Below are 14,747 nucleotides of genomic sequence, written 5' to 3' on the forward strand. Positions count from 1 at the left end.
TTAACAAATCAGCACAACTTAGCAACTTAAAACAACATGAATTTATTATCATACTTCCCATGGGTCAGGAGTCCAGGGGTGGGGCAGGAGCCCATCAGGCTGGCATCAAGGTGTTGGCCACCACTGTGACCTCATCTGCAGTGGGGTCCTTTTCCAAGTTCACCAGTGTTAGCAGGGTTCAGTTTCTTATGATCACAGGTCTGAGTACACATTTTCTTTTTTCATTGTTGGTGGGGATGGCTCTCAGCCCCTAGAGGTCCATCATAGCTCAGGTCCTTGTCATGGGCTATGCACACATGTGGTTATTTGCTACTTCAAGGCAAGCAGGAGCCTCTTCTGCTTGAATCTCTGACTCCTTTTGAAGGGCTCAACTGATTAGGCCAGGCCCACCTTCATAGTCTCCCTGATTTAAAGCCAACTGATTACAGACATTATCACATTTGAAAAGTCCTTTCACAACAATGCCTAAATTAGTGTTTGAATAACTGAAAGGTGAGGCACCAGAGGGTGGGAATCTTGGGGGCCATCTGAGCATTCTTCCCCACACATAGCATTTTGCTTCTCTTTCAATGTATCACCCTTTTTCCCCCAACATTTTGAGAATCACCAACAGCATGAAGACTGTTCATTTGGATCTAAGATGCACACATATATAGCTTTGCATGAATAAAAAGCAATGTACATTGATGGTTAAGGAAATTCCAAATAACAGAGATGTATTATCAGGAGCATGTAAGCCACAACAAATTCTCTTACAACCCACAATCATCATTAGATTTGGCACAGAGCCAACCAAATATTTAAATGCATTTATTTATATATCACAAAAAATATATATACACACATACATACATACACTGAGTATAAAAAAAAAACACATTCAAGTATTTTTATTTCCTTTATCTGCCAGGTTGGTCAAACTATCCAGGCATTGAGCCTTATAAACTATGTCCCTTTTCTTCTTACAATTTTACTTTTATTTAAAATTTATAAAAATTAATGACTCTCTTTTCTAACAGACTGTATGCTTTATGAGGGGAGAACCTGGGTCTGTTTCCCCCACCATATTCCCAAAGAGTATGTGCTGAATGAATGGTTGCTTTTGGCCCTTTCTTTATTTTATTTTATTTTTTTTTGGTGGGACTCTCACCGGGGGCCAAACCGGTGCTGCAGAGGCCGCAGGCAGCCTTGTAGCCCAGTGCTCAAACCGCTGCACCACCAGGGGAGGCCTGCATTTGGCCCTTTTATCTATTCACTCATTCATATTTATTTAGAGCCCACCAGGAGCCAGGACCCATTCTGGGTGTTGGATCTTGAATCTCTTTTTTTTTTAATCTCACACACCAAGGAAGTTTCATCGGTTGATTTCAGTTGTCATCGACGTCCTCAAAAACCCAAATTTTGTTCAAATTTTTTTTACTCATACTCAGCTTTGTCTTCAGAGGCCACATCCCATTGTCTATAGTTCAGGCAGATATAAGAATTTCCAATAAAAAAAGGGGTCTCCTCCTGTGGATCTTCCTTTTTTTCCCTTTCTCCCTACCCCCCCTTTTAACCTCAGAGCCCTCACTACGTTTATTAACGTCGGCTTGCTTTTGTATTTTACTTTGTCAAATCATGTTGTACATGGGCAGTATTTGTTTCTGTCATTCTGACTTGCCCCACCACACGTAATTCCCCCTTGAACTTCCATTTTGCTGTAAATGGCTGCATCTCATCTTTCCTTACGGCTGCAGGGTACTCCACAGTGTGAGGGTGCCACATCTTCTTGATCCAGTCATCTGCAAGGCCATTTAGGTGGCTTCCATGTCCCAGCTGCTGTGCACGGTGCTGTTCGGAACTTCTTTCAGTGCTGCTACATATAGGATGTGCCACGTTTACTTAACCAGTGTATTTTTGCTAGATGTTTGGGTTGTTTCCAATGTTTCATTATCATAAACAATGCTGCTCTTAGATACAGAATTGTTCTATCCAAGGAAAAATTAATTTAAAATTTGAGCCAAATTTTCCTCCCATATGTTTACACAGTGTATATTCCTAATAATAAAACCACTTTTTTTTTTTGAGGGCATTACCAATCTGACATATTTGAAATGATACTTTACTTTTACTTGTATTTCTATTCTTTTTTTAAGGAGATCTCTTAGGAGACTGGAGTCACACCTGGCTGGGTTTTAAAAACAGCTCCCAGGGATGAGGCAGCAGCTAGCCTGCCCAGAGTTAGCAAGGGAGTGGGACAGTGGTGTGAACACAGTGTGTTCTTTCTAAACGCTTAGCTGAGGGGGCAAGAGGGACAAACAAGAGGTAGACGGTAGGGAGTCAAGGGAGAGCTTGATCCTGAGATGACAGACCAGAAGGAAAAGCCTCCCCACTCCTGATTATCGGACTATCCTCAGTGAATGCCTCCTATTGTATCTCATCTTCCTGAAATTGAGTTTCTGACACGTCTGTTTGCTATAATAGTTTACTTTTTAAATGGAAATATCAAACGAAAATGTAATACTTAATCTGCTTTTACAAAGGATTACCACAAAGTCTGAATTTACTCACTACAAGTTTGTTATAGAAAATTACATTTGTTAGAATGTTTGTCTTAAGAAATTGGGTTTATTCTTTAGGTTGTAATAATCATCACAGTGTCGTGTGTATAATCCACCATCTTTGACCTCATTAACTTCATGGTGTAACTCTACCACTGGGTAAGTGGCAGTGAGCCACTTGCTTTTCAAAGATTACCAAAATCTTCTCCTTTTCCTTTCTCCCTAGAGGCTACTGAACCAAAATAAATTCCAGTATCCTCAGCCACAAGACAAAGCATGTTTCTTTGTCAATAATAATGAACATTTGCTAAGCATTCTGTAATGAAGCTGGGTACTGTGCTGAATACCTTTGCATACATTATCTTTCCAGGTCTTCACAGCAGCCCTGTGAGGTAGGTACCAGGATGAGCATTGTGATACGGATTAAAGGTGCTGACCCCTCATCACTGAGAATGAGTGGTATCCCCAACAACACACCCTTAGTAACTCCATCATCAGGAGCTGTTTCACTGGGAGAAACGAAAGCTCTGGGAATAGAGAAAAGATGGCTGCAAATATTTGAGAGGATTTCTTCTGGGACAGTAATCAGCACATAGGAGAGAGGGCACATATATTAGCATAGCACGCAACAATTAAGGAGCAACAGGTAGAAGTTAAAAGGAGAGCATTCAAGACGAAATAGATTTTCCTGGGCAAAATGCAACATACTGCTGAAGGAGAGATTCAGGCACAGGATGGGAGTTGAGACAGACAGCAGATGCCAATATCTATCAATTGAGTCCATCATTCTCTTAACTCATTGCTCACTCTCTCCTTCTACCTGGGCCCCACTCAGAGCCACATTCTTTCTTCCGTTTCACAGATGTTTACCGACCTGCACTATCCAGTATAGTAGCCACTACCCCTATGTGGCTATCTGAATTTACTAAGCTTAAGTATAACAAAAATGCATTTCCAAAGTGCAACTAACCACATGTCCAAGGCTCAGTAACTGTCTATGGCTAGTGGCTAGCACCCTTGAAGGTTCTATTGGACGGGGCAGTTTGAGCCGGCTACGGTAGTGATGGTAACTACTGAATGAAAAATCGGGAGTTCTTGACCTTGGCTTACAGACTAATGGGGGGAGGGGAACGCCCAAGATTGTTTATTAATAACCAAGCTCTTGCTTCTAAACCGGGCACTTTGCTAAGCACTTTCTGTGACTAGCTGCATACTGCTAACACCACGAAAGAAGTGCCACTGTGCTCATTTGAAGAGGGTAATAATAACGGGTGCTGAAGGTGAGCTAAACTCTGGTGATTTTAAGGAAGCTCAGAAACCAAAAGGCTCCAAAGCCAAGTCTGTCTAGACCATAACTGACTACATCAGAATTACTTGGGGCACCCGCGAAAGGTGCCGATCCCCGGCGCTCCACCTGCGCTCCGTGGGCGGGGCGCGGGCACCTACGTTTTAAATCAGCTCCCCATCCCCGGCCCAGCTCATTCTTTTCTGTCCACTCCGAGCTTTGGGCATCACTGGGCATCACTGGGCATCCCCTCTGCCGCCCCTGCGTGGGACCTGGCCACCTGCCTCGAGGCTGGAGGCCGCACTGCCTGACTCGAGTCTCAGCCTCGAGGGCTCGAGCCTCCGTTTCCCCGAGCGTCCGATGGGGGGGCGCCGAGGGCGGCGGCCGGGGGGCCCGCACGTCAGCTGCCTGGCTCACAGAGGGGCGCTGAGAACGCGGCCCCCGCCCGGACCCGCCCCTCCCGGACTGCGCGGGCCGCCTACCCTCGCAGATCTGCTCCCACAGGCTCTGGCCCGGCGGCTCGGCGCCCTGGCCGGGCGGGTCCGGGGCACCCAGGTCCCCGGGAGACTCGTGGAGCACGGACGCCTGGGCGGGCACCGACTCGAACGAGCCGGTGAGCTCCTCGCGCTGGGCGGTGCGACCCGCCGGCCCCGGCGCCGCCATGGCCGCGGTTTCCACGGCAACAGCGCTCCCCGCGCAGCTGCGACCCGGAAGGAGATGGGGCTCGCGGGGGCGGCCCTGCGACTCGAGGCTGACTTCCGGGTCGCGGCGCAGCGGGCTCGCACGTGCAGGCGGGGACCTGCGGCCCACGGGTGAGTGGCGCCGGCGCGACGCGGGCGGGGCGGCGCGGGGCCTGGAAGCGGGCCTGGGGCCTGCGGGCGGGCCGAGGGGACGGCGGGCGACGTGCGCCCCCAGAGCCGCGCCCCCCGCCGGCGTGCGCGCGCCGGGGCGGCAGCCTCCGCCTCCAGGAAGTGCGCCCGCGGGAGCCCGGCCCGGGCCCGCCCTCTGTGTCTCGGGGGACGCTTCGGGGCGGCGGGGCCGAGCGGGCCCCGTCTCGCCCTGGGCCCCCCGGCTTCCTGCTCGGGTCTCGCGGCGGGAGTGCCGTGGTGGGGCCGTGGAGCTGGGCGGCGAGCTCCTGCGCGCCGGGTTCGAATCCGCCCTTGTCGCTTGCCGGCTGGTGACCGGGGCGAGTCTCCAGCCGTGGGTGCAGCTCCCTGGGACAGGCTGTTCACGCCGGGCGCACGAAGCCACCGGGAGAATTTAAAGGCGCTTTGGGAGACAGTGTTTGTGTTTCTAGGAGACGCCCTGTAAGGTTCATTTCCCTTACTGAGAGAGTGATAACTTTTGGGGGCGCACTTTGACGAGAAGGATCTTCAGGGCCCTAGAGGACGATGCTCCAGTGTAAGGCGGAGATAGGCCGAGAAGGGCATTCGTGCTCCACCTCCCCTCGGTTCTTTGTTTTTGGCCGGCTCACCCAGCCCCTCTGGTGACTCCCCCCTCTCCAGGCTGGTTGCTTCTCCCTCTGCTCCGCAAGCTCGGCTTCCTCAGCCTGCCCATTTAACTTTTAGTTTTCAGTAGGTCTTGTCTGGGGCTCATTCTGTTCAAGGCTTAATTCCCGTCCATGTCTTCTCCCAGCTGTCAGCCCAGTCACCTCTGAGCCTCAGACCCTATGTCCACGATTTCACGTGTCCAGCGAACATCACCTGCTATCTCAAGGCATTTGTTCAAACTCACATGTCATCTCCATCCCCCCCAGCCACCCTCCTTGAATTCCTTTATCTCAGGGATTCCCACCCCTGTTTTGCAGTCACCCAAGATGGACGCCCCTGTCCTGCAGAAACTCCTGACAGATGTTCGGGCCAGGGCAGATGAGTGCCCTTACCCTGACCTTACCGCTGTCCTGGAATTTGCTGCCTGTGTCATGATCTCACCTCTTTCCCTTCGACCCCTACCTGCTTCAGAATCGCAGGTGTTTTATCTCATTCATGGCTGAATCTCGAGCAATCATTCATTCATTCATTCATTAGTATTTGTCGAGCACCTGCTGTGGGCCAGGAACAGAGCCAGGCTCTGGCGATACAGCAGAAAACAAGACAGGAGTGAATGGATGTTGTTCTCTGACTTTCCAGGTGCTCTCGGGGTGAGTTATGAATAGATCTGAGTTATAGTCAGGCCTGGACTGGCCCTTGAAACTGCTGAGTGAGCCAGGACACTGTGACGCCCTAGGTGCTGAGACTGAGGAGAGCTGCAGCACCGAGGAGCTGCCGACCTCTCCTTCCCAAGCTTCTATGAGGGGATATTTTGTCTCTGGATTGCCTGAGTCTTGTCTCTAGTCCAGGGAGTAGCAGGAACTGACCTGGTGACTGGGAGGAAGGGAGGTAGCCCAGCTGGAAGCTGACATAAAAGACAAAGCTGGACATTCTAGGTTGTTCTTTTCCCTCTTTTATGGATGGGGAAACTGAGGCCCAGAGACATCAGCATGTAAAGAGAGTATCCATATCACCGTTTGACCCTAGGCTCCACTCCCATGCCTTGCTGCTCTTACTACATACTATATGGGGTGGTAATTAGGAGGGTGAGTCACCCAGGGATAACTTCCAGACTCAAAGCAGAAGTGCCTTTTAGACAAGGCAGGGGGCGAGGTTAATTGTGTTACCATTACTGCCCCTGGTGGGAATTGGCAGGAAGGGCTGACCTCAGGATTTCTGTCCCCTTCATCCAGTTAAAGGTAAGCACCCAAGGGCAGTGCCAGGTCTGTCTGTCTGACTTGACTGCAGGTGTATTCTCAGTGACAGCATCCTGTGGGGGTCAGATTAAGAATGACTCAATTTAGGGGTGTGAGGAAGGGGATTAGGGAGAGGAATCACCAATGTACCAAGCACTATCTGCGGGTTAGCTTGTTCTTTCCAACGGCCCTTTGAAGAAAGAAATCTTATTTTCCTGGCGGAACATTAAAGGCTGAAGGGGGATTGGTGATTGACTTAAGGTGAAAGAGGAGTTTGAATGTGAACTTGGGGGCTGTCTGGATTTAAACTCTGTTCCATGTCTGTGATTATATTTCCCTTTGCTCCCCAGGGGTCATGCCCATTTTCTCCCCTAAACTTCAGACCGTCCACTCCAAGCAGCTTGGCTCTGGGCCATTCCTAGTCGGCTTGCGCGTGGGCTGACTGCATGGTGTGCGGTAACTCCCAGCTTTCCTTTCTCCAGGAATGATTACCAAGACGTACAAGGGAGACCTGAGCCCTAGGCTCCCAGAGAAGAAGAAGAAGAAGAAGGTGGTCAAAGAGCCCGAGACTCAGTATTCGCTTCTCAACAGTGACAATTACTTCACTGAAGTCTTTCCCATAAGAGCAACATCCCCCTCCAAGAGTGTGGTCCCAGGGCAGGTGCCCGAGATGCCCCCAGTGAAGAAGAAGAAGAAGAAGAAGAAGGCCTGCGAGGAGCCCCCCGCACGGGACCCCGCATCGCCGGCCCGTCGGATAAAGTCGCCCAGCCCCCCCAAGAAGCAGGTGCTTGGTCCTTCTGGGTTCCTCAGCGGGGAGAAGAAGAAGAAGCGGAAGTCCTTGTGGCCTCTGCCCATGTCCCCTGACTCCAGGGTGAAGGCCTCCCTGGATCCCAGACAGGGCGAGGACGTGACCAGAGTTGGCAGGAAGCTCAAAAAGCACAAGAAAGAGAAAAAGGCCCAGCAGCCTGTGTCCTGCTCAGCCAAGGCCCCCTGGTTCTGCGAGGCTGGGGATGGTCCCTGCGCTTACTCCATGGGGACGGTGGACAGGGAGCTGGCAGCCTCAGGGCACAAGCGGAAGCAGGGGAGCCCCAGGGAACACAGTGTAAAGATAAAGAAAAAAAAGAAAATCTGCCAGGAGGGTGACACCCTTTTGGGGCACCCCAAACTCTCCAGGTCCATGGAAAGCAGCCCTAGGAAAGGAGGTGGTAAAAAGAAGTCAGTCAAAGTCGAGGCTCCAGAATACATCCCAATATATGACCCCAAGGCCTCGACGAAGAAGAAAGTGAAGACCAAGAAGAAGACAGAGCTGCCAGGCGTTGAGGAGCCAGCTCTGAAGAAGAAGAAAAAGAAGAGGAAAGACAGCTCAGTGGTGGAAAAACCTCAGGAGAAGGAGGAGGTAGGCTTTCCTGTGGAAGTGGACTGTGCTTTGGGAGAATAAGCCTGGACTTTGGGGGCTGTGTGCACCAGCACATGTGCACGCCCAGGCCGTCCTGAACCTTGACTAAATCGATGTTAGTCAGAAAGGGGGTTTATCCACACATGTAATTGCAAAAGTTAAGGGCTGTCTGCCTTCAGGTACAGCTGGATCCAGGGGCTCACACAGACTCCTCCATGATGCAGGTGCTTTTGCTATCTAAACTCTACCCAGGTTCTCACTGTGCAAGCTCATTATCTGAGCCCATTGGGATGGGTTTCTCAGATGAATCCTTCCTGTTCTGAACTCTTGCCGCTTGCTATGCAAAGCCTAGGAACCCAGTAGTTTGAGACGAGGCGTCCGTAGCAATCTGAGCAGTCAGAGTGCAGTGCACACAACTCAGGGGTCAAGTAGATGCGGATGGCAGGAGAGGCCCACGGGGCTTTCCCATTGTACAGCCGTGTGCTGTGTAGCGACGCGTCCATTAGTGACAGGCCGCCTCGATGACAGCAGTCCCTACATGTGAGCTAGGTGTGTGGTAGGTCATGCCATCTAGCTTGTGTCAGCACGCTCTGTGACACCTGCATGGTGAACGCTGGTGTCAGACCCAGCGTTTCTCAGAGCAGATACCTGTCCTTTAAGACACATAACTGGTTTTCTGTTTTGGTTTTAGTCCCTAGCAGACTCCTCCCCATGGCAAAAGGGTCCCAGCAAGCCCTCCCTTCATCCCAGGAGTTCAGCCGCCCCTGAGGAGAGAAGGGTGGCCCTCCAAGGTGATTAAAGGAAAAGTCACAGCTGCTTTCCTGGGCCTTTATCTGTCATTCAGGCCAGAATCTTGATCTGGAGTGGGGAGCACAAGTCTGAGGGTGTCAGGTCCACCCGAACCCCACTGCCTGTGATCAGGGGAGGGCAGATTTCTGAGAGGAAGACCAGGGTGCCATTACCAGGAGGGAGGGAATGGGTGATGGGTGGTCTGGTGAAGCCAGCAGGTCCGCTGTCTGCATCCTGGCAGGCCTCCTTGAGGGGAGGGGGAGCTGGAAGGGGCACTGTGCCTCCACAGGCCCCAGCCCCCAGTCTGTGCCATCAGTAGGCCCAGGCCACCTGTCCGGGCAGAAACGAGCTTGTCCCAGCAGGTCTCTAGCACGTCAGGATGGCCAGTGGCCTTTGAAACACTCATTGTGTGCCTTTGACTCAGCTCATTAAGCTGCTTAGTCCTCACGCCAGTCTGCCAAGATAGCTCCTGTGGTCATACCCATTTAACAGACCAGGAAATTGAGGTTCAGGGGAGTTAAGTACCTTTTCAAGGTCACCCACCTGGTAAGAGGTGGGACTGGGCTTCAAACCCAGCCTGGCTTCTGAACTTGAGGTCTTACCCCTTCTCAGGAGCCGCCTATAGATCCTCATAGATAACATCATTAGAGCCCCAGCAATGACTGTCTTGTGTTAGAATGTGCCCTGGGTTCTCTTCCAGCCCCGTATCTGCCAGCTGGGTGACCTCGAGCCAGCCTTTGCCCTGTGGTCCTCAAGTAAGCACCATAGCTAATGTGTACGGCGCACTCACTGAGGGGTGGGCCTGGCATGGCAGAGGGAGTGCAGTTAGTAGCAACTCAAGGCCCAGGCCCATGGCGCTGGGAGGTCGGGAGGGTGTCTGTGTGGCCTGAGCTCAGCTCAGCCGGGCGGGTAAGGGAGGCAGGGTGGCCTCCTGTCAGGGCCTGCAGGAGGTAGTTCTGGGCCTGGGCTTCTCCTAGTAGACCTGGACACCTCTTTCAGAACTTTAGTCAGAAACTAGGAATAACCCTAGAGGCTTCAGTGCCCCGCCCCATCAGAACCTAGACTCCCTTCTCACCAGAGACAGTCCACGGTAGTCTCCTGCTTAGCATCTCCCAAGATGGGGACTTGCCTCCCCCAGCAGTCTGCTGAGTCAGGAAATGCACACGTGTCTCCAGGGTCCGGACGGGTGATTTGCCTGAGCAGAGCCATCCAGGGATTGCCATGGGAGACGCCGGGTTCCTGGCGGAGCACATCTAAAGTAAGGACACAGGAGAAGAGCTGGTGGTCACTGCTGAAGGACCAGGGGAGTGGCCGGCCTATAGCCTCACTCTCAGGGGCCCTCAGGGCCGCGGCCAGCGAGCAAGTGTGGCCCAGTGGTCAGGACAGGCCCAGGGACAGCAAGTGCAGAGGCCCTGAGGGTGCAGAGCCTGGGGCCACATCAGAATTGAAGAGGTCCCAGGAGTCGGTTTTGTATAAAGATGGGAGCCCCTGGTTTGGGGGGTGGGTGCCATGATCTGAGTGTTTAATGCTCACCTGAGCTGCTGTGTGGACTTGGCCTGGGTTGGGGAAGCAGGCGCAGACTGTCAAGGTTGTCCAGGCAGGAGGGGAGGCGACCAGGAATGTGGATGGTGGTGCAGAGGAGAGAATGGGGTGGGTTTGAGTGGCTAATTTTATGGTAAGACGACTCCCCCATCAGACTCGAACCCCCCTCTGCATTCCCTGGCGATCCCCTCCCCCACCATCAGCAGGGCCCTTGGCCTCGATCCTCTGGCTGGTTTGTGTCATACTGGTATGGGCAGGGGAGGCCTGGTCAGGAGAACTGGGTATGAGTCAGCCCAGTCCCTGGGCTGTGGGGTGACCGCGTGGTAATTACTCGCCCCTCTGAGCCTTGGTTTCTGTGAGATAGGTCGGTGCCACGGTTTGGAGGGGAGAATGGTGAGGGGTCAGGCACACTGGCTGGCAGGGTGGGGGTGGTGTAGTCTGGGGTCTTTGCTCGACTCTTAGGGTGATGCCCAGCTGGGCTGTGGGGCAGAGGCCTCTGAGCTTGACTCACCTCTTCGCCCTCTTGTGCAGGAGCCTGACACAGACCTGGAGGTGGTGCTGGAAAGGAAGGGCAACATGGACGAGGCGCACATAGACCAGGTATGGCCAGTACTTCCCGCCCACACCACTTGCCCGCAGAGGCCACCAGGCCAGCTTCTGTGGTGCACCTGCAGGGGCAGGGAGCTCCTGGCACCACACTTCACAGGGGAACCCCTTGACTGCCCATGGCTTATTGTCCAGTTCAGAATCCAGAGCCGAGGCTCTCCCCGCCTTCACCAGGACCCTTCTGATCTCAGTTTGGGAGCTTTTAGGGAAGTTGTTCCACATAGACCAGCTTCGGCTCCTGTCATGCCCAGATCCCCCAGCAGATGCATCCTGGTGGGACTGGACTTCCTGGTATTGGGCTGTTTTTGGGATCCTGGACAGAGAGGCCAATAGTACTTGCATAGACCCGGTGTTGGACCACCACTAACAGGTGACTTGGGCACTCACTGCACTGAAGGCCAGGTGTATGAGCCTCTCAGCAGGGGCCCGCCTCACCTGTGCTGAGTAAGGGGCCTTTGCTGTGCTTTGTCAGCAAGTAACAGCTGGAAGCTGAGTGAGTGCCAGAGAGCAACAGGGCACCTGCCTGGAGAGGGAGCAGGTAAGAGATTTAATAGTAGTCCTCACTGTTAACCCTTTGTAACATTCCAGATTTTTCCTTTGTAACTACCATTTTAAAGTACTCTGCAGTCGTGCTGTGTGACTTACTCTGTTTGCCCTGGGCACATCTGTATGGATGTGGGCACATCTGCAGCATGACCCCACTGTCAAGTTCATGACCCCATCATTTGTTTTATGTAGTTTTGAACTCTTATCAGTGGACTCCCCATTTTGCAGCCATAGCAGATGGGGAAGGAGGAGGAAGTGCCACAAGTTGGGGCAGCCAAAGTCATACCTTTGGGGAGAGGAAAAGGCCCTAGAGGCCTTCATGTCTGGGGGTGGGAGGGGTCACTGGTGTGCTGGTGGGGGCCTGGGACTGTCCGGCAGCAGCTCAGATCTGCCTGCTCTGTACCAGGCGCTCTGTTGGGCTCTTTCTGTTTCTCCCATTTATCCCCCAATGTTTCCATCTGCAGATACAGACTAGGGATCAGAAAGGTTAAGTGACTTGCCCGAGGCTGCACAGCTGGTTAGCGGCAGGGCCGGCAGACACAGGAACATCTGCCTCGCTCCACAGCTCGCGCGCTGTGGCAGTCTGTGCTGTCCTCGCAGGAGTTAACTTTGGTGTAAGAAGTCAGGACTTCGGGCACTGTGCGGGGAAAGTCTCCACCCAGAATGGCTCTTATAACGGAAAAGATTCTACCGTTGGAGGTGGATAGGCTTCAGTTTCTAGGACAATTCGTTCTTCCAGAACCCTGGCTACAGCAGGATGAATGAGACTGGCCCACTGGGGCCTAAGGACCACAGCCTCCAGCGTAGAGGCCGCCGAGGACAAACACCCCCAGCTTGCAGCAGAGGAGAGCCGCACTCCCTCCTGCTTCCCTCCAGCTCCATCTCTGCTGGGTTTCAAGTTCAAAAGAAAACACTATGTTAATTTCTTCTTTTTCTTTCTGCTGCTCAGGTGAGGCGAAAGGCCTTGCAAGAAGAGATTGATCGAGAGTCAGGCAAAACGGAAGGGTATGAATCCAAGAAGTGGATGGTGAGTTTGCAGCTCAGACTCTGCGCCATGGTGCACTTGGGTCCTGACCTGTCCCTGCTGCCGGACAGCTTGTAGAACGGCGGGGTGGATGGGAAATCAAGTGACTCCTACCCCAGTGACAGTCCCAGCCAGCAAGCTCTCCCCCACTGAGCTTGTCCTCCCTCCTCGAGCTTGCCTCCCTCCTCGAGCACTAAGCACTGAATCTTTATCTGTGGCTCTGAACAGTGGAGAGGGGTGTTCCTCTGGCACCAGTTGCCAAGGGCATGTGATGACAAGTTCTTTCTGGCAGGGGAAGTGTTCTCAGAAGGCTGCTGGGACAGGGCTAGGAGACTAAGGCAAGAGGGGCCATGGTTGGCAGAATGGGGAATTTCCGAACTAGCCCCTGGACGGCAGGACAAGACCGTGCCAGGACCACAAGTCAGGCTGAAGAGCTGGTGATGCTGTGCCAGCCTTGGCCCCTGGGAGTACTTGCCCTGGATACTAATGCAGTCAGAGCTGCTGGGGGGCATGTGTGCAGGGGAAGTCGGGAGCTGGGTTACACAGCTCAGCCTGCAGGCCACAGGCCTGGGGTGGTGGCAGAGGGCAGAGACAGATTTTTAAAGCCACCTAGCTGTTTCTCCTAGCTTCACAGTGGCCCAAATGCAAGCATAATTAACAGCCTGAAATTTCTAGAATGAGGCTGCCTCTGACAGCCTGCATGGGTCTGAGGACTGCAGTGACCCAGCTTATGTGTGCCAGTGCTGCCAAGGGCCACTCACCACTTGGCTTGTGGCCCTTCCCCTGGCTGGGCCTCCGCCCCTGCTGTAAGACGCAGTGCTGCTCTGAAGAGAAATGCACTTCACACTCCCACCTGCCTTCCTCCACTCCAGCTGACAGAAACCTTGGGCTGGTGGACAGGCCGCCAGCTGGCGAGGTGTGCTGTAAGGTGAGGCACCAGGTCTTGAGGTTGAGGTGAGGTGAGCTGTGTGCGCTGTCTGCCAGGAGCCAGGGAGGAGGAGGAAGGCCCACAGGCAGCTCCTCTGAAGGTGGGCTCCCATGTTTGCCGGAGATGAACTCGGTCAGGCTACCCATAAGGCTTGTGCCCCCAGCCATGCTGCCAGCCTCTGTGCCCTCGGTCACCACTGTGGTCACCTGCAGTGGTGACGCCGTCTCCAGGGGGCTCTTGTTAGGGTTAAGAAGGTGTGATCTCTGGATCAGCTGGACCCTCCCTGGTGAGGCTGGGGTCGGAGGGGGGAAGGGGCTTTGGAATGCAGAAAGATAACCCCCTTTTGTTCTTTGAACACAGGGACCCCAGTTTGGCCAGTGGGATACTGCTGGTTTTGAAAACGAGGAAAAGAAACTGAAATTTCTCAGACTCATGGGTGGCTTTAAAAACCTGTCTCCTTCACTCGGCCGCTGCAGCACGATGGGAAGGTCCAACATGGCCCTCAACAAGAAGGCGGCCGACTCCCTGCAGCAGAGCCTGCAGCGGGACTACGACCGCGCCATGAGCTGGAAGTACAGCCGGGGGGCCGGCCTCGGCTTCTCCTCCACCCCGGACAAAATCTTTTTTATTGACAGGAACGCTTCCAAGTCGATAAAGTTTGAGGATTAAACTCCAATGTGTTGTCCCCCAAAACGACCAGAACTACTTTTATTCTTTAGTTTTGCAGGTGAAAGCCATCGGACAGTTGTCTGGGCCCGACTCCTGGGGAGATCAAAGACAACTGCGTTGATGTGCCGGGACAGACGGGGCGGGGGGGCAGCGCGTGTGTCAGGAGCCAAGGAAGCAGGAGTGGCTGCCAGCTGCTGTTTCCCGCCATAAGCATTCCGTACCATGTGAACATCCGTGCGTGTACATGGTAATGCTCCATGTTTATGGGGTGCTTAGCACATGCCCGGCACATACTAACATGTTTCCCTCACGTTAATGTAGTTCATCTTTGTTGTTACAAAACAGGTGCTATTATTATCCCCATCTTATAGATGAGGAAACCTAGGTTCAGGGATGAAGTAATAAAATTGCCCGGGGTCACTCAACCAGTAAGTGCCAAGTGTGCTTTGTACCCCAAGCCCTTTGTCACTGTGCGCTGCACTGAATGTCCCGCCCAGGGAATTCCACCCTGGGTCCTCGTTGAACGAGGCTGTCTTCTGATCAAAGGAACAGGCGTGATATCTGAAGGAAGTGGAATGAATCAAACGGGAAGAGCAGCTCATTTTCCTTTCCCGCCTCAGGGTAGCGACAGGCAAAGAGGCATCTGAATTGCTCCCCAGCTGCTGTGGCTAAGTTTCCTCTGCTACTGGAAAGTGTT

At 53.1% G+C, this 14,747-nt stretch overlaps 2 protein-coding genes across 2 annotated transcripts in view; one reads left to right on the forward strand and one right to left on the reverse strand.

The window, feature by feature from the left end:
• The window catches only part of IQCK (IQ motif containing K), a gene marked incomplete at both ends in the record, with an annotated part of 92,096 nt that extends 87,608 nt beyond the window's left edge, over positions 1-4,488 (reverse strand). The window contains one exon of the mRNA XM_084249372.1: positions 4,308-4,488. Within this exon, the coding sequence (XP_084105498.1) occupies positions 4,308-4,488 (181 nt within the window). The remainder of the gene's footprint in view (positions 1-4,307) is intronic.
• A 2,516-nt stretch (positions 4,489-7,004) lies between these two features.
• KNOP1 (lysine rich nucleolar protein 1) lies at positions 7,005-14,050 on the forward strand (the record flags this gene model as incomplete). The annotated part of the gene is made up of 4 exons (XM_084249371.1): positions 7,005-7,946; positions 10,809-10,877; positions 12,379-12,456; positions 13,742-14,050. The coding sequence occupies exons 1-4, from the start codon at positions 7,035-7,037 to the stop codon at positions 14,048-14,050; spliced, it is 1,368 nt and encodes a 455-aa protein (XP_084105497.1). The 5' UTR covers positions 7,005-7,034.
• Positions 14,051-14,747: the final 697 nt, after the last annotated feature.

The sequence above is a fragment of the Talpa europaea genome (genome assembly GCF_964194135.1).
Source record: "Talpa europaea genome assembly, chromosome: 12".
Taxonomy (NCBI): Eukaryota; Metazoa; Chordata; class Mammalia; order Eulipotyphla; family Talpidae; genus Talpa; species Talpa europaea.